Source organism: Aythya marila (genome assembly GCF_965140915.1).
Source record: "Aythya marila genome assembly, chromosome: 9".
NCBI lineage: Eukaryota > Metazoa > Chordata > Aves > Anseriformes > Anatidae > Aythya > Aythya marila.
In genome coordinates, this window is record NC_139050.1 from 15,825,210 (window position 1) to 15,852,760 (window position 27,551).

At 44.7% G+C, this 27,551-nt stretch overlaps 1 protein-coding gene across 7 annotated transcripts in view; it reads right to left on the reverse strand.

Moving 5' to 3' along the window:
* LPP (LIM domain containing preferred translocation partner in lipoma) overlaps positions 1-27,551 on the reverse strand; it is a 331,358-nt gene that overhangs the window by 144,600 nt on the left and 159,207 nt on the right. For all 7 annotated transcript variants that reach the window (XM_082767516.1, XM_082767513.1, XM_082767515.1 and 4 more), the window contains one exon: positions 23,946-24,068. In XM_082767516.1, the coding sequence (XP_082623642.1) occupies positions 23,946-24,068 (123 nt within the window). The remainder of the gene's footprint in view (positions 1-23,945; positions 24,069-27,551) is intronic.

The following is a 27,551-nucleotide window of genomic DNA, read 5'->3' on the forward strand; positions in this document are numbered from 1 at the left end:
TCTCCCCCACTGCTGGAAGATCATTTCAAAACACCACTTTGTAGTTTGTTAGAAAAAAAACAAACAAACAAACAAACAAAAAAACACTTAAATTTCCAGGCCAAATATTTCATGTTGTCCTGTTTGTCCTTAGGAACGGGTACAACAACAACAACAGCAATTAGTCACAGAAGATCATTGTGTTGATTTCAATAGCTTATACCAATTTGGTAGGAATTGGTAAAGGCTCCATAACCTTCCAACAGAACTACAATTTTCACCACTGAGGATATTATCACAAGGAGGAAAGGTGTTCCCTCAGCTGTAACTAATTCTTTCCTTAATAATAAAAGAGAAGCCTACCAGCAATTCTTCTGAAAATGGAAAAGATGGAAAAGGAAAAAGAAAAAAAAAAGACAAAAAAGAAGGATGGAGGAGAAGAAAAAAAAGTAGTTTCTACTACTAATGCAGAAAAGAAAAATTTAATTGAGGATTTTGGACTTCATTAAAATAAAAAAGTAGCTTTCAAGACTGCAGAAAAAGTTTAAAGCATGATAAGAACTCAAAAAAAAAAAAAACAGATGGAAAACTAAGAAGAAACTGAAATTAGTTGTGGGTTGTTGTTTTTTTGTTTATTTTTTAAAGGGAAAATATAAATGATTTTAAACTGATCCCATGATACTTTTAACAGCTGGAATTGATAATGCTGAACTCAGCCATCGTTGTTCTATATTTAGTTTTGTATCTATCAAAGTCCACATGACTTTTCCATGAGACAGACAGATATATAGGGTGATACACAGATAGAAACATAAAAAGAAAAAAGGAAAAATATCATTAGGAAAGGGTACATTTTCTTGTCTGCTCTTTCAGTATGATTTTTTATTTCAATTTCTACCTTATTATTTCCTATAAGTAGAAACAGATTTCTCTCTCTTTCAAAAAATTCTTAAACAGAAAACCTCTTTTGACAGTTTCAGCAGCAGATTAATCACTTTTGCAACCCACAAAAAAAAAAAAAAAAAGTTTTCTGGAAAGCATAACTGTCTGTAAATGTAAATGACAGAATTACTCTCTCTTATGCTAAGACGCCTACACATTCTCTCACTTCCATGACTCAGCACCAGATAAAAGTATGTGAGATAATAAGCAGTGAATTTTCCTTTAGAACAACAATTAAAATGGTTAAAAAAAAAACAAGTCTTGTTCTCTCCCCCCTGTCCCCGCCAAATAAACAGAAACCCCCATGGTGTTAAAGCAAATTCTGCCAACAGATTTCCCTTCCACTGGAGTCACTGGAATCGAGTACAAATATCCCAACTTGAGACTTCAGAGAGGAAAGGGACCAGGCTCAACAGCATCAAAATCAAAACACATGCAAACACGAGAGGCTTTTCTTTTTCTCCAAATGAGCAATAATGGGTCTGTTTCAACAAAGAGGAATTTTATTACTGTTCATCCCCTGCCTCGCTCTAATTTGGTAGACAAATGAGTCGAAATTTTGCTCACCTATAATGAAAATTTCCAGGCACTCTATGGCAATGCACTCATGCCAAAAATCACAGAAACCTGTGGGGAAGGGAGGGGAATTTCAGTGGGACTTTCCCTCCTGCCCTGTGGTCGTCATCTGAGTTGTGCGAGGAGCTCGTCAGGAGCCCAGTTATTTCTCCCGCAGCACGCCGAGGCGGTGGCAGACCCTTCAGACCAACGTGTAACTCTTATTTTGGACCAGTCTCCAAGAAGAAGCCAACCTCAGCTAGGCTCTGATGGTACCTCTGATATAAGCAGCCACGATCTCAATGCAGTAATGCTGGCAGCCGGTTTGCAAATGCTGCTGGCACAGGGACAGCCACCTCCTCCCCACACGCTCCATCAGCCCCAGCACGCAGGGTGCTGATCAAGAGGAATGATTGTTTATTAAGCAGATATACTTCATAAAAGGGGGACTTCCCAAGCCCCCATACAGCCCGGAGTCCCCCTTGCCCAGGGCTGCACATTTCTGCTATGAGCTTTGACCATCTCGTGAGGAGTGGGGCACCAAGAGCCCACGTCCCTTGGAGGCAGCTCCCTCTGCCAGGACCTGAAAGTCATAGGATTAGTTAAATTATTAAATAAAGCAGAAAAAAAGAGAGCTCATGCCCGTCACCTTCAGAGGAAGCCCCATCCAGGAGAGCCACACCAAGCAGCTCTGCCATCAGGCCTTTGTACTGCTGATGGCTCTTAAATATTTTATTCTAGAAATCGGAAATTAATGGCATTAGCCATTAAAGTTTAAATTTAAAGGAAAGCCCCAGGGTAAGGCTCCTGCAAGGCAGCAACCCCGTTAGGTCCCTAATCTCTGTGCTGTGAGGATTAATGTCCCATACACAGCACACACACACAGGCAGCTCGTGCAACAGCATCGCGGGCCACCGGTGCAGGACATCTCATCAGAGGGATGCTTGGGGCTGAGCCAGAGGCAGAACCTAACCCTTTGGCAGACATTTATTAATAAAGCCCCTCTTCTTTACGTTGGGGTTCCTGGAAATTTGGGGCAGGGTCCCCCAAATGATGAATGCTTCCCATGGAGAGAGACCAGGGCTGGGAGAGGCATGGGGAGCAGGGTCCTGAGCACCCCAGTGCCACCCCAACCCAGTCCACCTTTTCCCCAATCAGCTGTACTCCCAAGGATAAGCCCTGTAAGTTCTAGATGGGGAATTGCAGGCCCCAAAAACCCAGCACTGGCCCGTTGGCATCTGTGTCTCAAAACCGTGAGTTTTATTTCACGAATGACAGATTTCCAAGCCCAAATCCGACTCAAAGCAGGTGTAGCTCCAGTGGTTTCTGTGCAGCCACATCTGCTTACACTCCAGGGCAAATGCCAAACTATTTATTGCTACTTAAAATTTATTGCATTTTTAGTCCTCCATCCCAAAACGGCTTTTGTTCAAAAATTCCTTTTAAATCCTTCTATGCTGACGGGGTAAATCAAACCCGACAATTAAAATTGTGAATTGGTCAGAACCTCACAACTTCCACCTGAGGATCTCCAACCACTTTTGGAGCTTAAAGGCATTTAATCACTCCCATGCCTCTTGCAAAGAGGAAAAAGCAAAAAAGCAAAAAAAAAAAAAAAAAAAAAAAAAAGCATACTTTTAAATTCTCTTTTTGCAGATAAAAAACTGAAGTACTGGGAGCCCCCAATACCCTGCTAGGAAGCAGCCTGCCCCAAAGACCGCTTATCTAGTAAATCAGAGGCAGGGCTGGGAAGGGAAACCAGGAGTTTCAGCAACTCTCAGTCCTCTTGTTCTCACCACTTCATCAAACAACAGGCGCAGCTATGTGATCATACAGTTGTCGGTGTTTTCCCTCAAGGGGCTGGTCAGAAGATGCTGAAAGCATTTGATCCACATGGTATTAAATGCTTGCACTGAACATTATTGTTCGACGATGAAAATTCAGACATAAATAACTGGCTTGTTTCAAATGAGTAAAAGGATGTCTGTGTTTGCAGGAAACTCACAAGAGGGAGTAAAGAACCAGGGTGTTCCTTTCCTTTTATTATTACCCCCTTTTTTTTTTCTTTTTTTTTTTTTTTTTTTTATTTCTTTCTCGGCGATGTCTGGAAATAAACCATCAGACAGGGGAGCTGCTCCCGGTGCTGCTGTGGCAGATGGCAAGCACGGCTCGAGACGGGGGCTCTGCCTCGGCGGGGCTGCGTGGGGAATTCTGCAGCGGGAGGCAACAAGGCGCAATGTGCAGGCTGCCGTCTGCATTCATATAAATCGCTGTCTGTTGCTAGCAGCACAAGTTGTTCTGAAAACAAGAGTCAATCATCTGTAGCCTTATTTCTGTACATTTCCTGCAGGGGTCTCATGAAATAAATGAGAATAAATGTAAGGGCGAGAGTTCCTATTAGGAGCAGCCTCGTCAGCATCACCCAGCCAAGCATTTACGTCATCAGCATGCTAATTTAATCAGACCTGAGCAGTGATGCTATAAATGGATTACCATCCCAGCTAGTGTGGTTACCGAGGTAACTCAGCCCTTTGTGCCACGGATACAATCGGCTTAATGATAATAAAAACCTCAGCACAAATGAAACAGAAGGAAAAGCCTGACAGGGCTGACGCATACACGACCCTTTCTCTCCTCTTCCCCCCCACCCTTCCTCAACCTCAGCCGCTTACTGCAATAAAATTAAGTGCTGCTGTGATCTGTATGCACAGCATTCCCATAGGGAACACGCAAGTAAATAGAACCCGCGGAAATAATTAATACAGGCCAACAACTAATGCCGTCAGCACTACTTAGTCATTCCACAAGCCCTGAATGGGAGAGGGACACGCAGAGACAGAAACGCTGCACGGGCAGACTCCAAAGAGCCTGCAAAGGACTTCAGAGAAATAGTTGCTCGCCCCCATGCAGCATTAATTATCCCAATTAAGCGCTCGGGCCAAGAGCCAAGCGCAGTGGTGAGTTTCTGCAGTGCCAGGAGGGGGACGTTCCCCCACTGTGTCCTGCTCGGCCAAGGCTGGAGGTCAGGCGAGCATGGGCAGGCAGAAGGCCGGGGACAAACGCAGCCACAGTGCCCCTGCCACAGCTGTGGAGGGGAATTGTCCTTCGTGGGGAGGGCTGCAAGGGGCTCCTGGGCTTTTCTGCACAGCCAGCACCTCCCGGCTTGGCCTGGGAAGGGATGTGCCCTGTGAAGCCTCGGTGGGCTGAAAGCAATGGTGCCACTGTCCTAAAATGGCTCCGCGAGCTCTTCACCCAGATGAGCCCAGAGCTCCCTGTGGATGCTGAAAGCCACATGTTTTCTTACTCATCTGCCAAGGAGCACATTTCCCCTTGCTTTCAAGACCTGATTTTCTTTTCCTCTTGCCCAGTATCTCAGCAACTCTGAGCTCCAACAGCAGCGCCTAAGTGCCCAGTGCTCAGGCGTTTCACCTGCCCTAATGGCAGCTGCCCTACTAACGCCTCATCGGAAAGCACCAAACACTGCAGCTGCATCAAGAGCAGGAGTGCACCCGACAACCTCAGCTCATGGGGCTCCTGCTGGGTACTGCTCCAGTCCAGGCAGGACCCTAAGGCATTAACACGAGACCAGTAACTTTCCACGGCTTCACCAGGATTGCAATGAGTTTTCAGCTGCCTGTCAAATAAACACATATATCAATCTTGATGCTTTGTACATCCCAAAATGCAGCCTATGGAAAGAAATCCAGAGTTTTCCCAGGGTTTATAACTGGGCATGCACAGAAATGGCTTTGGCCTTGCCTTCATTTTGCAGATTTCTTATGGAAAAGTTCATATCGCCAATTCCCGTTACGAGAAGGACCTGAGACTTGCTGCATTTCAGTAGCAGCAAGCAGCAGACAGGAGACAGCATCCCAAGACCCACTCCCAGAACCTGCCTTAAGACCACCGATAACAGAAACTATTTTCCAGACACTAATAGAAATGCATCCCATTTTTCTCCAATCCTGTGCCCTGTTAGCTCCGTGTCAAAGCTGGGTGTGTGCAGTTGGTGGGATCATGTGAGGGAAGCCCATTCCACCCCCAGGAGATGGTCTCACCAAGCCAATCCAGCCCTTTTCCACAGAGTAGAGGTACCAAGGGTTTGGGACCAAACAAGGGTTAGTGGGATGAGTTCTTCCAGAAGAGGAAACCCTTTCTGAAGCAGCAGAACACCAGCAAAGCCAAAGCAGCCTCCGTGCACTGTTGCATGTCCCTGCAATGAGCAATAATAGCAGATTTGTCTATAGAATAGAAACATTCAGGCTCATCTCTTGGGAAATCTCGCTAAATACTTTCTCACTCCTCCACTAAGCAGAAGAGCACCAGTCCTCCCGGGAAATTCATTACATGCTTCTAGAGAAATAGTTAAATGGTTCCTTTAGGAGCCCTTTTAGATCAGATTACAGGAGCACACTTTTCCCTGGAAGGGAGAGAATCCTATGCAAATGACACCAAATTAGTATGAAAAGTTAAACTCTAGGCTGGAAAAATCAGTCTGGCTGCAGGACTGCACCTCACCAGGCGCCAGGCCGGGAGCTGGGAACAACCCCAGGAGAGGTGGCTGGGGGGCGCACACCCTCGAAGCAAAAAAAAGGTGCCGCTGTCGATGTGAAAAGGAAACCCTCACCTTTGCTTAAACTTAAAAGTCACGGTGACAGCTCGAGGGATTGTAACCTTTCAGTGACACACCGGCAGGCTCGAGGCTTTGCTGTGCTCCCTGTGTGCAGCTCTGGGGGCAGAGGGGTCCCAGGAACGCGGCATCTCGGGGTGCCTTTATCACTTTGGACAGTTTGCTGTGTCTGTGAGCTTAATCAATACCAGAGATGAAACCGGGAGGAGTGTACGGTCATGTCAGCATATACCACGCGTTCCTAGGGCTGAAGGCAAAGCCTCGGGAAAGCGTGGGGGTTGTTTCAGCAGGGCTCTGAGCCGGGGGTACAAATATTGGACGTTTGAAACTCTCCTCACACGGTGTTTTAGATCACCGAGCTGCACGTAGCTAAGCTGGATGCTGGTTGTTGCACCCCTTGTACCTGGGGCGATAGCACTTCATTTTACAAAGGGGTGAAGCACAACAAAAGGGAGGTCACGACTTTGCCTCTGGTTGGCTAGGTCAGTGCAAAGCCAGGGCTCAAACCTTACAACCCCAATGCACAGACTAAGCACAAAACTGCAGGGTGTAAAGCAGCCGGTCACTTTGGAAAGGAACCTACCAAAGGGATGTGATGTTATAAATGTTCCTCCAAGACGGTCTCTTGACCAGTTATTCTGCAAATACCATTCTGGTCAGGGTATATGCGGCTCCACATCTACATGCATGGGTACGCCCAGGAGAGCGCTTAGGAGCACACTTAAATTTCAAGCATGTGATTAATTTCTAGCAGAGATGACGGAACTTCTGTGTCTGGGAGTTTTTTTAGGTTATGGTTTTTAGGAAGTCTGAAAATTACAGCACAAAACAACAGACATTTCTAAGAAAAAGGGAGGAACTGGCAACGATGTTGAGTGTTTCCATTAATTTCAATGGGAACTACAGGTGTTCAACACTTCAGAGAAAGCATTTAAATATTTTTGCCACCACAATCAAGCAAAAATCCAAGCTGCAGCCTCCTTTTTCCCCTTACACCTCCTCCTGCCAGCCAGGTGGGCCCTGGGGTGGTTACAGCAATGCAGTGCTGTGCACAACAGCCCCATCCAGCTGCAGGTGTCCCAGCCACATTAAAAAGAGAATTAGGTGTTCATTAAAATTTATGGTATGTTTCTAACCTCTTTATAGTTAGGGGCTTGTTCTCTTGGCCGTAAGGTTATATTGGGTATGCTAGGCCTAATAATGGTGGTGGTTTTGTTTATTTGTTTTTTCCCTGCCCCTTGTCTTGCTTATACAATTTCATGCTGTGGAATGATGCCAGGGGAACAACCCAGGCACCGATATCTTAATTTCACAGATGCAGAACAGCCAGTGCAGGCATTTCTTTTCCTTCTTCTTTTAGAACACCACAGGACGGCTGGGAGGGGTTGCTCTGAGCCTCTCTGGGGACGACTTCTCAGCACAGCAGGAGCTGTGGCCATTTACAAGTGGGTCCTAACCCTGGGCACCAGTGAAATCAATGACTAAGAAGGAGCTACAGGAGAGTCTGTCTGTGAAAGAGAGTCGCTGGGTCAAATACTTATTTCACTGCTTACCAGTGGGAAGCTGAAGTCTTACTGCGCCCCTTCCTGCTGCCCAAAGGCCTTGTCACGCACAGGCAACATCACAAGAATGATTTTGTTATTTCCATTATTAGGATGACTCTTTCAGTGACCCGCAAAGGTAAGCAGCACAACACACGCTTGTCAACTGTCTTTGCTCCACATATACCCTAATGCCTTCAAAAAAAACCAGGTCTCCTCTCTGAAATGAGCATTGTTAGCTCATTTCACTCTCTCAGGTTGGCTCAAAATAAATAAGAAGCTGAAATATTTTTGCTGCTGTTTAGTTTCCTAAAGGGATATTATATACTTAAGAACCATTAAGGCAGTGACCATTTTGATCAGAGAAACCAGCAGCAACAGAGCTTGCTGTCTTTGGAACATCTGCTCTGCTTTTCAAGTCCCTCGGATTGCAAAGGAAGCCAGAAAATGAAACCTTCAGGAATGGCTCATTTCCAAGCCTTTACGGGTGGATCAGCGGCAGGGCACGCTTTCTCTTCTTCGAGAGAAAGCAGGGCATCCTCGGCAGCATCCTCATCCAGAAGGGCTGTCGGTGGCTGCAAGGCAGCCCCTTGGGGATGTGCGGGTCTCAGATGTGCGTGGGGAGGCCAGGTGCTGCTCCTGTCTGAGTGCACCCCTTTGGGTAAGGGGAACAGGTCAAAGTCCACCAAACCAACTGGTGATTTTGTACAGCCTTAAATTGCGTCAGCAAATCTTGCTGCAAGCTTCCCTGCAAAACCAGTGAAGAGAGGCTGAAAGGGTCCCGAGGACAGCATGCAGTCCAGTCCTGTCTCTTCAGGTAGGGCTGAGCCTATCTGACTTGCTCCTAAGAGGTGTTTGCACAACCTGACCTAAATCCCCTCCAGTGATCGGGGACCCACCATTTCTCCCCGCTGTCATTTTCTAGGGCTACCTATTCCTCCTACTACAGTTAATCCAAAATGGCTAATCTAAACCTCTTTAGCTGGATTTGAAGCCCCAGACTTCGTGCGTTCCCAAGCAGACACGCAGAACCTTTCATTCTCCTTTGCTTTGCAGCTGGAAGCAGAACAGACCCTGAACAATTAAGAGGCGAGTACGCCCACAGGGAAAAGGTTATTTACATAAACAGGATCACAATGTGCGTGTGTTTATGTATTTATTACTTATAAGAAAATACTGCAATCTTTTCTCTTTTCTAATTAAAGCACCCAGTTTGCCCTGCTGCACAATTGCTAAGCAGATTTAAAATGGGGACTTCAGTAGCTATTTTATGGCTAATCAAATGAGTAAATATAATGATCTGCTCCAATTCCCATTCTGATTACACAGTGTAGCTATTTCATTCCCTAAATAAGATCCTTGCACCCAAAAAGAATAGTTTAACAAGCTTAAGAGCAGAATGTGAGGCTCAATTTCTCTGAAGGGTAATAGAGTGGGAGTGTCTGTATAATTAGCTTTGTTGGGCTTCCTCCCTCACTATACAATGCTTTCTATACAGAGCTTTCACCGTCTCTACAGGTCCCCATGTTAAAGCTGCAAAATAATGCGGAACACATTAGATTCACACTGGCTTGTGCAGAGGAGTATTGGAAGACAGAAAACGAGCTTGAGAAGTGCTAGCTATTTCAGCCCAAAAGGGCTCCAGTTTTAATTTAGCTTTTGCAATAAAAGCACATGTGCTCATGCACATATCTTATTCATCTCTAATGTATTGAACTCTTAGATGTTTCTGAAAGTTAAGATCCTCCAGACTACTAACACACTGATCAAATCAAAGTATAAATCACAAAAGTACACCCAACATTTTCTTTGCTGCACAGAACTTGGAATTACATTAACATCTCACAATCTCACAATCTATAATGCGAAACATTAACTCATTTGGAAGAGTCTGATGTTGAATTCCCTCATAGAAAATAAAAGTATTTCATATACTGATTTTTCACTGCAAGAGGCATTTTTTATATAAGCTGGCAAAATCATGATATTTTGTACTTGCAGAAAGAATTTTCAGCTGAAGATCTGAAAATGCTTTCTGAAGTCTGACAGCCAGGTGGAATATGTTATTATTACCATCTCTGTTTTACAGATGGGAAACTTAATGCTAGAACAGCTCAAAATCTCACTGAAAATACAGGGGGCATGTCAGAGATCTGGAAGGAAGGGGAAAACAACAGATCCCATTCGGTTCCAAAGTACTCTGCCTACTTCAGACCTCTCCCAGTGAGCCATATGGTCACCAGGTCTCTCTCCTGTCATTTTCTATCTGGAAATATCACATTGTCTGTAGATACTATCTTCAGAAACCATCATGCAAAAACTTTGGCAATGAGTTTAAAATCTAGTCAAATAATTTAATTCTGCAATGACTGCAAACATATTTGAAAAACAAAATGGGATACTAGGGAAGTTACTCTGAAAAGAAAGTAAAACAGTGGAATCACAGGCTTTACCTGTAACAAACAAAATGCACAGTGAATCCAGTGCTTCACAATAAGTTAACAGCAAATACCAAAGGCAATAATACAGGTCCAGGAGCCACTTCCATTGTTACTGCCTTCAAACTCCTCAGTTTGCACTTGGACAGCAATTCCTGATCAGAAACATATGGATACTGCACTTAATTTTTCAAATTACTCTGAAATAACTAAGTATACCAGGACCTCTGAGCCTTGAAAAGAGACAGGTAAAGCTATGAGGGGTACAAAAAGGAGGAATGATTGTCCTGTCTCTTCCAGTGCTAGAAAGAAGCAACACGGAACAACTCTAAGTGGAGGCAAATGGAGAACATACACAAGGGATTGAGTCTCCTTTGCCATGGGATGTGTTAGATTCCAGAAATTTACCTGATCATAAAGCAATTAGATGACCTGACAGAGGAAAAAAGCCCAACTGAGTATTACTGGAGAACATTTCTGATAAAGTCATTCTCTTTGAACAGCAAGTTGTTGGATAAAGGGAAATATCCTGGGGCAATATTGCCATAAATTTGCCCTACCTGTCTTCTTTAGTATTTACTAGGAAGGACACTGAGCTGGAGCAACCATTCACCTCAGACAGAATGGAGACTCTTCGGTTCTTAATTTCAGGCCTACATATGCTGACACTTGACAGAAAAACACTGAAAAGCCAAGGCTTAAATTCCAACTTTGGTCCAGGCAGGGTGTTTTTCTAAAGCCCAGAACCCAGACTGTATTTCTGTCTCTGAAAACAAAACAAAACAAAAAACAACACAAGATGGAGATGGCAGTCCAGAGTGTAAAGGTCCCTTATGCCATAATGCACTTCTCTGTAGGAATATTTCCCTGCTGTTGGGCACAACATCCCACCTGGGAAGCCCGTTCAAGCATCTCCACAGAACAAGAGGATCGCCTTCATGTTCCCTTGAGACATGAGCATAGAGCTCCTCGGAGGTGTATTAGCAGAGTGAGAGTCCTTGTTTGGACATAGAGGGAATTTCAAGCAGAGAACAGCTTGAAAATGGAGAACAGCACCCTGGTAAGTATTTCAAAGACAAACAGATACCTGCTTTACTGCCAGCAGTGCCAGCTTAGCCACATAGAAAAGTGAAGTAGCTGCACAAATTTTTCAAGGTTGTGCTTGACATAAGCTTTTGAGAGAAAAGAGAATTTATCCGGATCCACCCATGCAGTCACAGAAGATCAGGAAGGTCCAGATGCAAATACGACAGATCACAAACACTACAGCATTACCTACGCATCCTCACGGCACCAGGTACTGAATGCTCACCCGAACACCCGGCAGTGAGCAGACAGGCAAAGACACGGGTTTATCCCTCTTTAACAGAAGGAGGAGTGCAGCCCTGAGACAAAAGATGGCTCAGCCAAGGTTAGACAAAAGCAGGTGACAGATGTGGGAGTCTCAGGGACACAGCTACAACAAAGGTCTGAGAACTCGCCTTCTCCTTAGGGTCAGGGTGGGACTACATCAAAAGGAAGTCGAGGTTAATGACAGATGCTTCAGGCTATTTCTTGCCTCCTCTCTTTCAGCATAGCCTTACTATCTTTAGTAAGCTTGGAGGAAACAATTAGAAAAGCTGATGCCAAACAGTCCAAACTGTCCCTTTCTCAGGGACAAAACCCCAAATTCCCACCTGGCAAAGCTGCCTATCTAAGAGTCCTGCAGAGTACAGCAAGAAAAGCCCTTTCAGTGCTCAAGCTGCTGTTTTACAACAGGAGACATTTTTAGTCTACAATTTTCTCTCTTCCATCCTTCCCCATTGCTTAAAATTAAAATAAACATGGACCAGGGCCTAGGATTTTATTTTATCTGTCACATATTGCTATCATTAAACACACTCAAAACGAGTGGGTTTAGTTCAAATAAAACTGTCTCTTCCCTCTCCCTTTCTCAGCTCAACAAACATAAAATAGGAAACTGCACTCCAATACATTCAGAAGCAATACACGTTACATCACGAGTAGATGATCCATCTGGCAGGCTGACATGGTAATAAGTTTGCTTAATTGTCAGGTCAGGCGTATTACAGATCCAGTCTGTCAGTTCTTTTATTACAGCTTTGTACTGGGGAATTTAAGCCGCCTTCTACTCTGTATGTATATATGAGGTATGGAAAGTGAATGCATCCACATGGCACAGGCACACATGCACGGACACATATAGGAAGTGTCACTCTGAACAAGGAGATTAAATTAAGCAAAGAAATACTCGAGTCAAATAGCTCTTAGCAGCTGCATGTGTTTCAGTCCGGAATAATCACCCAAAGAAAGCAGTGAGATATTTACATTTAATTTATTTGAAACTGGACTGGGGAAAGCACTGATTATAGGGGATAATTCAGCACTGGCTTGTAAGCAAAAGAGCCAGGGATCCTCAGATGTTCCCTCCACTTATACTTAGTAAGTGATCAGTCCATTACTTTGGTTTTGGCCCTGTGAAGTTCCCACCATGCAGTCTCCTGAGACTGTCCATACATCCTATGTCCTCTGGAGGTATCGCTGAGTACATTCAGCAAATGTTTGAACTTATCAAATGCCTGTTTTGCCTTTAAAAAAAAAATACAATGAAACAAAGCAACCCTTTTTCATCCTTTGCTTTTGTATCTTACTTCATCTCCTTTTCTTCGTTAATGAGCTCAATTCTGAAATTACTTTATTTACAGGAAGACTTTAAAGTGTTCTGAAATACAATTTGTAGGAAAGATGCCAAAGATGAATTGTATTCTCTAGACCTGCATGCATTTGTGATTTTACATGAGCACGCACACATATGTTCAATATAGGAACAGCAGGTGTTCTCTAAAGTTTTATTGCTGCTAGTTAGAAATGACCACATTACTCAACAGTGTCAAAGCCAAGTCTTGTCAAAAACAAGTCTTGCCAAAAAGCTAAAAACGGCTGTTGTGTTATACAGCTCTGCTTTGGGGTACTGATTCTTCCAGATACCTCCAAGACCTGACAGTGATCTACACTTAGCCTGAAGAAGCACTAAACGATTGCATCTTCCCTGAGATAGCTCTGCAGCTTTTCATACTAAGCAGAGTGCTGTGTTGAGCACAGTAGCAGCTCTCTGTCACCGAGGCCTCATAAAACACTGTGACCTTCATGGCCACCTTGTTCCACAGCCAGGTCCCTGTTTCTTGCACTTTGGACATTAGCCTCCGATGTGGACTCGAGTCAAAATGTTTCCAGAAAAAAAGATTAAAGGGAGTTCAACATAACATTTGTACTACATCCCCTTTTTCAAAGAAACCCAGCTGAAAAAGTGGCTTATCCATCACTTTTTAAGACCTCAGTGTTAATTATACAGCTATGCCATGGAACACACAGTTGGTCTTTCTGCAAACCAGCCCAGTAATCAACCCCAACACCTTCTCTTCCCCTCTTGATAATTGCGATTTGGAAGTGCATGCGTATCCTGGCTTTCTGCCAGATGGACATAGAGTCATTCCTTCCATCTTTCCTGAATCCTTCTTGGATCACTAGCTAATGGCTTTGGAAAAGGGAGCCAAAATTGCTTGAGCCCCTAGGAAGACTGGAGTGATTGCTGGTCTGCAAGATGGCACTTCTTCAGGGCTCCCTTCTTGGGACAGAGGCATCCTCTCATCGACTTCTTATAAATCATTCCAAAGGGGACAAGATACCCAGTCTGACATCAACCCAAAGATAAACACCAGTGCTATTTATGACAAGATAGCAGGGTCACTGACCTGGGCTATGCTAACAACCAGCTAAGATGACCGCAACAATCCGATCTGTCTTTACGTGTATAATGCCATAGAAACTGCACAAACTGCCCTTGTTCTTGCCGTACTCACCCACAAGAAACCACTACTTTCTGAGCAAAGAATTCATGCTAAGACAAACTATTTTGCTTGGGCAGTCTCAGACTGCAAACATTGGCAAAAATATTTCTAACACCTGCATCAAAATCTCATTTTTTCTGGCCAGGTCCACTTCTGTGTTGTTTTTTTTTTTTTCTTTTTCTTTTTTCTTTTTTTTTTCTTGGTGTTGTTTTTTTTTGTTGTTGTTGTTTTGTTTTGGTTTTGTTTTTTTGTTTTGGTTTTTGATTTTAAATCTGCAGGAGAAGACAGTAATACTCATTGGAGCAACACGTTATTGATTTCCCATAGAAACGGCAGCTAGAGTACTCTCTGTCAGCTGTGAAGCAGCATGTTAGGCTTATCTTGCTGTAATATTTTTTTCCATCCCATCCTTTTACATACTCATAGATGTCTCCTATTCACTATTGAAACACCATATGGCGATAATATATGCTAACACAGGCACAGTGACACAGTCCACAAGCCTGTTATTGAGCAAAAGTTGACAACATAAGGCTAAGAAAATTGTAAGTGCTTCCAAGCCACAATATGTACGTCATCTAATTGCATTTTACTGTGATGCAAAGAAGTCTGACTCAAGGAAGGAACCTCCTTACAATGAAACTCTAACAGCCTGGAGTAATTTACAGTTATTTGAAGAGCTATCGGAAGAATCTATCAATTCATAGCTTTCAGATATGGGCTGGGTTTCGGTTGTGTTTTTTGTGTACTTTTTTTTTCTTCTTAGCCTAGGAAGCTTTAATGTGCAGAGACAGTGCATCTCAGCACCACAGTCATCTCTCAAAAGGTTCCAGACAGGAAGGCAAAAGGCGATCAATAAGAGAAAATATAGACACAGCCCCTTAAACTATCCGCAGATACATCTGTCTCTTCCTCTAATGGTTAACGGTTTTGAACTAGGAACATCTTGCAACAATCCTGAGATATGTTCGGGCCATAAACGTATCATGTTTATTTATGCACTGGTAGCAGGGTCTAATGTAGAAAATGCATTGCCAGCTCTTACTTTTTTTGTAGGGCACTAGTTGCTTCCAGGCAGCCCTCTTTTCCCCCTACCTGAAAGCAGGCTGGGAGCTGTTCTGCTCTGCCTTCGGGCTGTCCAGCAGGGGCTCCAGGGAGAGATCCTCTCTTGCCAGTAGGACAGACTGTTGCATGGACAGGACAGACCAACAAATGACAGAACTATCCCAGAACTTCACAGATGTATGTCCAAAGCCCTGCTTTACAATGAGCTGTGCATCAGCTGTGCTTCAGCTTTTCATTTGTAGAACAGAAGAAGAATCAACTCTCTCCTTCCTTAAGGCATTACAAAGATAAATGTGCGAAATCTGCAACAGCTTACGCAAACTGGCACCAGGAAGCAACCAAGATAAACTTGTAAAGGCCATACTATAAATGCTAGGGTTCCCTAGCACATTCATAGTCTTCACCTTTCAGATGCATTTAGAAACTGCAACCACAGAAATTAGTTGCCCTCCTCTTTTCAAGAGCACAACTCAACAGGAACTCACATCAGCAGCAGCAGTGCCAGCCCTTCGGTGGTCTCTGGATAGAGTTAAGCTGAAAGGCAACGACTGAGGCAACACTCTTCTTGCTACGAGTGTAACGCACAAACCACAAAGTCATCGCTGCCAGTGTGGTGGAAATGGCCCGGGGCAGACATCCAGCGCAGGCACAGTGGGAGCAAAGTCCCAAGCGATGCATTGCCATGCAGGTGTTTCTCTAAGTTGCTGTGCTGTTCCCTTGGCTCTGAACTATTTCCTTTCCCTGACTGGGAGGGAAACGCAGCTGGTTCCTAGGGTGTGCAGAGGAGAAGGAGCCAACACAAAAGGAACAGCAACCATCAAGAGCAGAGCAAAGGAAACCTCATTTCCTATGGACTTGTGTCTTGCATCTTGAGCAGACTGACCCTTCCTGTTCTCTTTCTTTACCTCTCCTGACCGCCCCTCCTGCTTCCCTTCTCCTAGAATTAGCCTTGGCACTTATCTGTGTGTATCAGCCAAACAATCTGCCTTTCAGGTCAGGGATCCTGGTTACAGCACAGATTGGAAGAGCAAAAGTCCAGGTTGCCTGCAGGACATGCAGCGGGCTTGGAGCTTGGGGCTCACCATGTGCGCGTGGGGCCAGCCCATGGGCCATGGGGAGGGGAGGACAACCAGCTCCACACTGCAGCTCCCCGAAATAATCCACGTGCTTTCATTTCCAAATATGCCAGCTATTTCTTTGCAGAGGGCAAAGAAGTTACTGATTTGTGCCATAGGAGTAAGTGCAACTTCATAAAAATCCTTCAGCCTTACACAGGTGGGGAAAACAACTTCCCACTTCTCAAGTGCTGCTGACTTCAGTGATGCTGTAGGTCCAGGGCACTACAGCTTTCTGGGCCTGGGGGTGTGAATCCTTCAGGATTTACTCACAAGGCACAGCAGCAAGATCACGAAACTGTAGCTGTGCATCAAGCAACACCTCCAACAAAGAAGGGTAAGGGTTTTTTATTACCTCTGACCGGTTCACACACTCTGGGACAGGCACTGCTGTATCACCCCACACCTGAGACCCCTCTCTGTGCCTCTTGAGGGGAGTTGTCCCAGTGTACCTTCTATCCATCAATCCACACATGCTACAAGAGGAGAATAAATCAGTGACAGTGTGATGGGGAGCCCACGGCCTGCCCTCAGCTCCTCTGGTGACCCTGCACAAACCAAGTTGTCTCATCTCCCGGTGCCTCGGTCCCTCCCTCACCTGGGAAAGAGCAAGAATACTTCTGTATTTCACGGGGCTGTTGCAGTGGTAAATCTAATGCCACCGAAGCACTCAGATGCATCGACCCGTGTAAGGATGAGAGCAGAGCCAGCGGCCCAGCGAAGCGCAGGTCTCTGCCCCAGCGGTGGCTGCACTTTGCTGGCTGGACACGTGGACAGCTTGTGAAGTGCGCTGGGTCCCTTTGAGATGAGTGCCAAAGCACTGCGAGTGCCAAACACTGAGGATGGGGAAATGATGACAGGCTTCCTGAGCTGATGGTATACAGCAGCCTGGTCCCATTGTGGGGAAAAAGACAGAAAACAAAACATAACAATAGGTAGAAGGCCTTGAACAGCTTTAGAAAGCAAGAGTCCAGCTCTCAAGCACTCACAACAAAACAATCACGAATGCAGAAGGAAAAAAGACCAAATTATGAGGTACTATTTGTTTTTTTATCACTGATCCCAAAGTAAATGTTTGCCTTTATCCACACACAAATTTGAGATGCCTGCACAGATTTTAAAGTCCAATATATCCAACACCAGTCGCCATCTAGGTGCTGGAGCCAAGCACGTAGGCAGAAAACCCAAATGGATGCAAATATTAAAAAAATAAAGAGAAAGGGAAAAACAAACCTTCCCAAGATTTCTGTGAACTTGGTTATCCAGAAAAAAAAAAAAAAAGAAAAGCAGGAGTAGTGGTGTTTTATTTTCATTGTGATGATAGCACTACAGAAAAGAAATAATACCCTGCAAAGGTCACTCTTATCCTGTTCATCTGTGATGAGCTGATAATCTTGGATCTTAGAAAATTTCCTTTAAAAATCTTCACGGACATGCTCTTATCAAAAGGATTATGCTCTAATACATACCAGCAGATGCAACCGATTCCAACATCTGCTAATCAGAACAGTGTCAGCTCGCTGCACGCGCCGGCTGGAGCCGATGAGCGCAGGAAGGTTCCCCTGCTCGTACATGTAGGCCAAACCCAAACATCCATGAGCTCAGCTGTTGGCTACGCCTCTCAACTCACACGTACGCGGCTGAACATCCCCTGCCTTGTGCACGCTCCTCTGCCTGCAGGCGTGGCAGGGACAGCGTGACAGACGTGCCCCGCCAGCAGCCAGCACGCCCGCGGCAGCGCTCCTAGAAAGCTCGAACCTTGGGACCATCTCCGCCGCCACCCACACGGGAGGGATTGTCACTGCCTTTGGGGACGGGAACTGCGGGAGGAAGAGAGTTTCCTGGATGTAAAGGCTTCGCTTCTCGCCTGCTGGGAGGAACCCACTGAAACGGCTCCAGATGGGACACTTCCTTTCCTACTTCTGTAATTGACACGGGTTTTACAAAGAGTACAAAGCCGGCGTGCTGCAGCCAGGAGTGCAGCTCCCTGAGGTGACCCCGTGGTTAAAACAGCCTGTGCAATTCCCAGTCCTTGTCACCACTGATTAGAAAGCCCACAGCAAACAAAATGCACCTACCTCAAGTAAGTGCAACAAATACAGAGCAATGTGCCACTGGGAAGGCCTCACCCCGTGCAGCTGGAACCAGAAGCCTCCTTGGTGCAGCTGCCCACAGATTAGATGTGCTCAGACCAGCAGAAAGCAGCCTGACCCTTGTATTTACCCCAAATATCACTTTTGAATACAGCAGATTAGCCATAAAATTCAGCCCAAATAACACTGAAAAGACGCAGCAACTTTCTGAACACCTAAAACAGCCAGATCCCACTGAGCCCTGTAAATCAGCAACCATGAACTCTTTGTCACATAAATGCTACAGGAGGGGGCAATTAATTCAGAACCTGTCAAATTAATCTTAATCTACTTGAACCCCCGAATTTTCATTCTTAAAAGGAAGAAGAATGTTCCTGACAACTGGAATAGTAGCAAATATTCCACGGACTGTGCTTGCAAAACCTTTAACAATCCGGGCTCAGTCAACTAACAGGAACAAGGAAATCAGACTCCGAGTCTGGACTAGAGAATTTGCATGGACTGTTTTTGAAGCGAGCTTTAGCAGTCTGTTATTTACAGAGCCCATATGCCAATCCCACAGCCCACACCAAGAGCAATCATAGGGCTTTTTTTTCCCGATGCCGGGGAATGCTCTGCTCTTTGCTGCCTGGGAAGCTTCATTCATGGCTGGAGATCCAGCTCCGCGTAAACAAAGATAAAACACCCGAACCCTTAGCTGCACGTTCCCGGCCCAGATATAAACGGGACGCTAAAATTAGAAATGCACATGAAAGAGTGCTCCTAGGAGTCTTCCATGCCGAGCGTGTTGCCTTGTTTCTTGGTTTCCTATCCTATAGCTGCTCAATCCTCTTCCATCACTCTGCAAGAAAATACATCCACTGCCTTTTCACTGCTTTTGTAATCCCCAACTGGCTGTCAAAAGAAGTGATGGAATAACAACCAGTGCTGTCAAACATTTAAATCCCTTTTAAATTCCAGTCATTAGAAGACATTATTTCCCAGTATGTTTGGAACTTAATGAAAATGTATCACTGATTTTTAATTTAATTTTATTTACTTTTTTATTATTCTGGAGCTCACACTGAGAATGAGCTTCTTTCCCTTCAAAACATTACTTGCTTTGGCTGACAGTGTTGGATAGTGGCAGATATCTAGTACTGGGGGCAACGATACACAGGCAGAGATACAGGCGTGAATCTTTAAGATACCTCAGCTAACTCTGCCTTCATTTTCCCCATCTGTTAGATGAAAAAAAAAAGAATTTATTTCTCTTTTTCATTATTTGTAGAACCGCATCACCTAAAGGCCTTCAACCCAGACCAAGGTTTCATTTTGTTAGATGCCATACACGTGGGTAGGAGGCAGATCACGTTGAAGCAGTTGCCAAGCTACACAGCCAGAAGAGATTTTGGGAGGAAGCAAAGCAGAAATGCTACGTTTGTGGTCATTTTGCACAGTGGTGGTAGCTGGGAATGAAACAGGTCTCCTAAGTGCCAGCCCAGACCCCTCTGGATCAAGCTGCCTCTGAGTGCTGAACACAAGTAGATTTGATCTTGACCATCAAAGCAATTTTTTTTTCTATTTGAATACTCTGTAAATTTTGGCCACCCAGTATTTGCTTTTTAAAAAAAGCCTAATTACCAGTGGACCAGGTACATTTTATTACCTGGTACACCTCCCACAAAGTCCTATTTTGCCAAACAGACAATCTATATGAAATTCAGGATAAAAACCAAGAGTTTCAGAAGGTAGGTGTCTGATTCCAAACAAAGCAATCAGCATTCAATACATAATTCACAGCAGGGACAAAAAATCCTGAGCTTTCATATGCTGCTATTTCCAATATTTCATTTTCAGAGCCTCTGCTGGAAGCTTTCTCTCCAGAGTCACAAAGTTTTCTTGTTCTTTTAAAAAAATGCAAACATTTATTTTATGGGGTGAAATTTGGCTTCTTTTTTTTTTTTTTTTTTTTTTTCTCTTTTGCTTAAGGCCTTGCTACTCTCATCTCCTATGCTACGATTTAAAGAGAACAGTTTAAAAAATATCTCTAAATTGGGGAAAATACCCTTTAACAGAAGAGTAAGATGACCACAGCATCCACCAAATCCCCACCAAATCTCCACCCAAATTAGGAATTGGCCCCACTCCCATCCATGGAACTCACGCACCTAAATGCCTTGCCTATACAACCCCCTTTTACTATTAAAAGGCATAGTGGGTTCCCTGCCTCTAAACTTTCCAATGGGTTACTGTAATTTAGAGGTGTGATATGTAAACAGAAAACACATCGCAGCTACACAAGAGGACCTCTGTACTTCATACATCACACTAATATTTCTGAACTTTACCAAACCGGAGGAAAATATGAATACATTTTGTCATAATGCATCTGCAGTTCTTCAGACAATACCTACGGCAAGCTGATTTACTAACACCCCACTGCAAGCACAGCAATCTCCGGATCAGGCATGTCTCCTCCAATTCAACCACAACACTGGAAGCAGCAGCACTGCTGAAGATCACACAAACCTCTCAAGCTCAGGTGCTGTTTGATCCTTTCTAAACCCCTAATTCCAACTGAATTTATGGATGTTGGCCTCTCCTCCCAGCTCCCGTGACAGAAAGCATCCTTAGACACTGCTGTCTTGCAGCTAAAGATAATGACCCAGAATTGTAATTTTCTGTTGGTTTAGGTAAGTGCAATTTCAAAAGGAATAAAAGAACAGCATTTTAATCAATTTTGGCTGCTCCTGTGACTCAGTCGGTGAGACTCTCACAAGTCATGGGCTCAGCTTGGGGCTGAGGTGATGGTGACCAAAAGCTGCTTCTCACCCACGTGATGCTGATTATTGATGCTTGGAGAACCTCTGCTGCGGAGGACACTCTCAACAACAGCCTCAAGACCAAGGAGAGACGCCTGGGGATGACGGGAACCTCCCTCAATCTGAAAAGTATTTTGGACTTCCCAAACGTACTGAGGAGGATACAAATCCCTCTTGTCCAGAGGCACCTCCCATTGCACCGCGTCTCACTGCAATCCCAAAGTCGTACCGAGGATCAGAAGAGATCGGCTCCTCTGTGAATGTACGCCGACGAAGGCAGGGTTTGTTGAGTAAACCACTTGCCAGTATCCTGCCAGCACTCCTCCTCCAGCATGAGAAGCCTATTTTACAGTTTAGTTTATGTTGCTTTAAAACTATTTTGAAGATAAAAGAAAATAAAGAAGCCCAACAATAAAATTTCTCTTATTCCAGAATAGGAGTACCCCCAAGGGCAAGGTATACCTATAAAATTATTATAATGCTTTAACTGCACAAGCACAACTAGAAATGTCTTTCCTGAAAACAAGTCGTAACTCTATTTTCCTATCTGCAGCCATTATTCTGGTAAATTTGGGAAGGTCAGCTAAGGTGTAATGCAATAAATGCGCTGATGTTCTGAGTAAGTACCTCACAATTTGCAGCCTAATCTATTATCCTACTAAAAGACCATCAAGTGACTCACCACTTTTAATACTTAGTACAGATCAAACAAAGAGAAATATCAAAGCTTTACCTTCTAGTTCCACCCTTCAAGGACTTGTTTGAGTACTTTTTAATTACAGTAGATGACACATTCAACTCTGGCATTTTCTTTTTGTAACAGCTATAGGTAAAGTTGCTGCAGCTGTACTTTTCATGGGACTTGGTTATGTTAACCAATGAATGCTGACAAGTCTGAGAAACTAAACACAAAAAGTTGGCTTTTGGTCCCAGAAATGAAATTCAGCTTTTCTGCCCCCTGTATCACGCAGTGACTGCACCACACTGGGAGCAGCATCCCATCATTTTGAGAAGGGGGGGACAAGTCTGCAGAGCCTCCACCAGAACCGCGGGCACAAAGCCCCATGAAGGAGCGCGTGCAGCTGGCAGCACGTGTCATCCTAGGGGCTGATGAGTTTAAAAAGTCAAATCAAGTCCAAAAGTTGGGCTTCCAAACTACAGAAACTCAAATAAACCTGCAGAAATTTGCGTTTGAACTCTGCGAGTTTTTTTTTAATAGTATGGGTACAAAATAAAAGCAAAAAAAACACCACACCAATCTGTTCGCACAATGCCAGATCCCCAAGCAAAAAGTATCAGGAGGCAGTCAGCAGTACTGTCAGAAAACTGCAAACGCTCGGAGAAGTGGTTACACGAGTTGCATGTCTCTGCTAAGACACTGTAGCTGACTGCAGGCACTGCCAAGGAAAATGGGTACGTACAAATCTCTTCCAGTTAACTCTCTCGCTGGGTTTTGACACTATAAGGAATCTCCCCATAGCATTGTGCCTTCGTACGTGGTTGGTCCAGAGACACAAAATGAACACAGATTATTCAACACGGTGCCTGAGCACAAGCACTGTTAAAACTTGTCTCATTTATCACAAAAACAAAAATTCCACTGGGAAAATGACCAAATTGTGTCTGGTTTGTGTCATTGCTGGTTTTGACTGACTGACCCAAATCAGTGTTTACAAGGGTAATGCTGTCAGTTTATGCAGCCACTGTGTAGATGCAGCTAGAATGAAAGAAGAGTTTACTGGGAGGTCCCCACAGAAAGGACAGAAATGGCACTGGCCCTGACACCAGAGCTCTGCTGGCAGGTGGGCACCTGGGCTGGAGTCTTGTCCAAAAGTGCCAGATCTGATTTAATGCTGATTTTGCTAAGTTCACATACTTAAACAAAAACTTAAACCTAAACAAACCCCTATCACTGATTTTGTTCTTCTCAAAAGTACTGTTCCTGCATTACTTGAAACAAATGCAATGATGAAAAGAACCAGAAGAGCCACAAACTAAAGAGATGGTCTATACGGATAATGGGTGTGCACCACCTCACTCAATTTTCCCTTTGATTCTGGGAACTTCTGGGGTTTTGCACTTCTGGGGTTTTAGCCACAGCTGACACTGGTAAGGCAAACATAGCTGCAGACGTGCCTACAGATCCAGGCACATGTAAGAAATGAGACCAGTCATGAGACAGGACATGAAGGAGGTGCACAAATGGGCACAGACACATCTGGGATGATTTTAAAGATCTCACGAAACGCCCTTATGAAATGCCACTAGGGTTTCACTTTTTCCTCTGATAAGGAGATGACATCTTTCCAGAACTGAAATAGCTCAATTCAAGCACTACCTATACTAGAGACAAAAATTAGCTGAGCAATTGATGCTCCAACAGTCCTCACCTCAACACAGTGGAGTAAGTGGGAATTCAAATCTGTCTTGCTGGGCTACAGCCACCCTGAACACTAAGCTATTATCCAAGACACTTTGTCGCCATTGATTAGATGACAAAAACAACAGAAAACAACTTGAGATGCAGATACCTGGATCATTCTGGCAGTGTGACAGATAAAAGTTAACAAAACATGGGGGAAATAAATAAAAGTGAAAAGTGCTTGTGAATTGATCAGGTTTTAATTCACATGCTCTTGTTGACGGAAAGTTGGGGCAAATGAAATGCCATTTTTTTTACAAGTCTTTTTTCTAACAATCTCCACGGCAAATCTAACAATTGGGATCAGAGGCCCTTCTCTCAGAGGTACTGCAGCTTTTGAACCGGTGCCCCCTTCAGAGCGGCTGCGCCCTTCTTCCCATTGACAGCCACATCTGGATGCTATCAGGGCAAGCTGGCATGCCTGCTCGCAACAAATACCAAGCGGTTAGCAAATTGACTCCAGCAGTCGATTCTGGCCACCTTCCCGCTCGGTTTACGCAATGCGCCACTAACCTGTTGAGTCCGAGGTTTGTAAGGAGAGCTGCTCTCTAGGTCGGCCAGGATGCTGGTCAGGGAGTCGATTTCTGCATCTAGGCTGGACCGCCTCTCCTCTAGTGTCTTGCCACCAGGATTCACCTTCAAGGAGAAAGAAGAAGAGTTCCGGTTATTCAAACCACTTGGCCCAGCACATGGTTTCTTACTGTCCTCAAATGGAGCTACTACCATGCCCCGGCAATAACTCTTGGGTTGCAGGGACAAACATGTTGAAATGCTATAGCTCTCTCCCAGAAGCTGGGCCGAGCAGAAAGCCTCCATCTCACAAGGATTTAGGCTGCTTTGGGGCTTTTCTTCCTGCGTTTCCCACAATGGTCCCATTGTGTTAAGTTGACTTGGAGGATTATGCAACTCGGAGCGCAATCTGCTGCCGAGGTGAGGCAGGACAAGCCCCACAGATGGAGAAGCTGTATTTTAACCGGATGCCCAGCTGGGCAGCCAAAGCTGGGTGCAGCCTTGGAGCATTTGGGTACTGAGAGCATCTCTTCTGCAACATCCCCACCCAGACAAAGCTCACACAGAGCATGGCTGCAAGCCACTGGGGCCAGCAAACGGCCACCTGCACACTTGTTATTATTTTAAATCAATCTGTGGTAGCTGTACCTGGACAATTCAACACTTCTTTGTAATTTCCATCGAAAAAATAAGCTCCTTTGAGGAGGAGTGAAAAAGTTCAATTCATTTCTGGCTGACTCAAGGTGAAGGGCATGATTTGCAGTAGGCAGTCACAGAGTAATAGAAAGAAGGTCCTTGGGAAGAAGGGCTATTACTCAGGGAAGCCCATGCCCAGAGCAGACAACAACCTACAGCCAGGACACTTTTGGATCCAGTGCACCTCGCTTTATCTCTGCTTTCAGAGTGGCTTGGCCCTGCTTGTACCAGGCTGGTCTGGACACTCGCTCTAGCAGGAATAGGAGTTCAAGAAAGCCTGCAAAGGATCCCCATCAGGTGTGGCAGAGGTGCCAGGAGCTTACACACCTAGCCAGTCCACACTTAGGGCATGCACAGAGGCAGAAGTTCTTGAGTTAAGTGAAGTCTTACACAATTAAACTCTTTTCTGAACCTGAGTCATAGTCAGTATTTGTCTTCTGTCCTTCCGTGTCTGACTTATCTGCAAATTCCCCAGGCAGAGTCTCTCCATGTATGTGCAACGACAGAGCTCAGTGCAGAAGAGCACACTCACAGCTCGACTATTACAATAAAAAAAATAAATAAAAGAATTATACAACAACTCACCTAATTTCAACTGTAATGCCTGTTCAGACCATACCAGCACTTCCCCACAGACAGTCCAGCTCTGTTTACCTTCATTCTCACCAAGTTACTTCAATTTTCCGAGCCAAAAATTTTCCTTTCCCTTTGGCTCGCTGACTGCTCCAGATAGGTTTTATTTAAATTTCATTTCAGGAGCACTAGATCATTACCTGTTTTACACAACTCCCCAGTCATCAATCCGACACATAAATGGCAAGTTGGTCAAAGAGAGACAGCCTATGCAAAGCAGGGAGGCTCTGATCTGCCAAGCTTATACGTGCGAAGGCATTCATTAGTTCCTAATGATTATTAAATCTTATTGGATTACAATAAATTTGGCTTGACTAACAAGAAAATGGAATCTCCAAGGTGCTTTATGCAAGAACACATCATTTAACAGACTGAAAGTCAGGTTAGAAACTACTTTCAAACTCCATTTTTCTTGCTTCTTTTTATTATAGAGGCAGTCAAAGTTTTTCCATCCAAACTATTGTTCAAAAAAGAAACACCTTAGACAGGAACTACCCCAGATCGTTACTCCTAGCCAGCTGTAGGTATCCAGATTTTTAAATCTGAAATAGTCCAGTTTCCTTTCCATTACTAGTACACTTCATGGCTCTTGCCTGGGTTTTCTCCATCCTCCAATTGATGGCCTGCGACAATGGCAGGGCATCCACAGCCTTCCCAGCCTCAAAACCTGAGATTTCTCCACTCCAGAGAACATTTGAGCTCAGTGGCCAAAATCCAGCCTGGAAAGAGGGGCAGATGTGGATGGCAACCAAGGCCCCAGCACTTGAGGTGGTAATCAGGCAGAACAAGGAATAAAACTGGGGCCTGCAAAGGGGCTGCTTGGTACCCTGGCTGTGGGACTGTGCTGACCCTGGAGAGGAGGGATGGCAGTGGATTAGAAGATCAGCCGAGTTTATTTCTGCTTCTTAGCATTTCTGTGCCATATTACTCCCAGGTTCTCATTCCCCAGAACAATTATGCAATAGCTGACTAGCAAATGCTGCAGAACAAGTTGTAAGGTTGTAAAAGTTAAATGTCCTTAGGAAACCTACAAAAATAAAATAAAAATAAAAGCATGGAAACATCTCCATTGATTTTGGGCTCTGCAAAAGATTTATTTATTCAATTAAAATATAATCAGCATAGATTAAGAGCCCAGTTCTACAAATGCTAAAGCACAATGCAGTATGACAGTGCCAACGAATAATGTGTGGACGGGCCTATTGGGAAAGGACTGGACTTTGAGAACACCGGAGAGATGCTAATTCTCACAAAGGCAGGTTTCTGCTTGCTTTTTCTTCCCCATCTCCATGAATCCTGCGTTTTTCTCCCCATAGAGCTCCAGTTTCCATCGAGGGATTCATCGTATGTGGAAACAGGAGAAGAATTTGCAACTCTACAACTTTAGTAAGAGAGGACTAAGTTATTTCTGCTCTCATGCTCTTCGTCATGAAGCTGCTATAAAAGTTTTATGATATTGCTCTGGAACAAAACGCAAGCACCAGCTCCCAAGGCACAACAGGTTAGTGCAGACAGGGCTTTGCTCCGAGGAACCCAGGCTGGTTAAGTCCAGGACATTGCAAATACGAACAGCAGAACCAGAAAGAGCTATTTCTGTCAGGATTTTACTGCATTGTTTCAGACAAGTCACTTGTGTGCCCTCCGCTTCAGCTAGCTGTATATGGAAAAACGGGTTTAAAAAGGGAAAAGGATGCTTTCTTTGGCCTGGCCAACCTGAGTTCGACAAAAAGCAAACATAAACCAACCCCATCCAACAAATTACTCCTGCCAGAGCCCATCCACTCACGTGAATTTCTGCAACGCCTACACTCCCATCCCCTGGCTCAGTCCCTGCTGCGAGGCAGGAGAGAGAAAAACAGCAGAGCCTCACTGCCGGGCCCGTTTGGCCACCCCTGAATTCCTGGTGTGCAGCTCAGAGCAGCTGTGGCAGTAATCCACTCCTGCGCCCTGTCAACCCACGCTGTCCCAATGAAAACTGTCTTTAATTTTGCTAGTCCTCCCACCCAACACCAGCCCGTGCCACAGGTCCCCCTCACCGCCCCATGGGACGTGCAGTGCAGAAGGCAACGTGAGGCCTCACAGCTCAGCTCACTGCGCTGAAATAGGCCCTGAGACTATTTGCCAAGCTGGGAGATAGGAAAAGCACAATGATTTCCCTAGGGGCACCTTTTCCTACAACACCTGCTCTTATCACACATCCTAAATTCAGGCGGAGATGCAAGGACACTGCTGTTGGCCCAAGCCAGCTCCTTGCAAGGGGCTCAGACAGACAAGGCCACA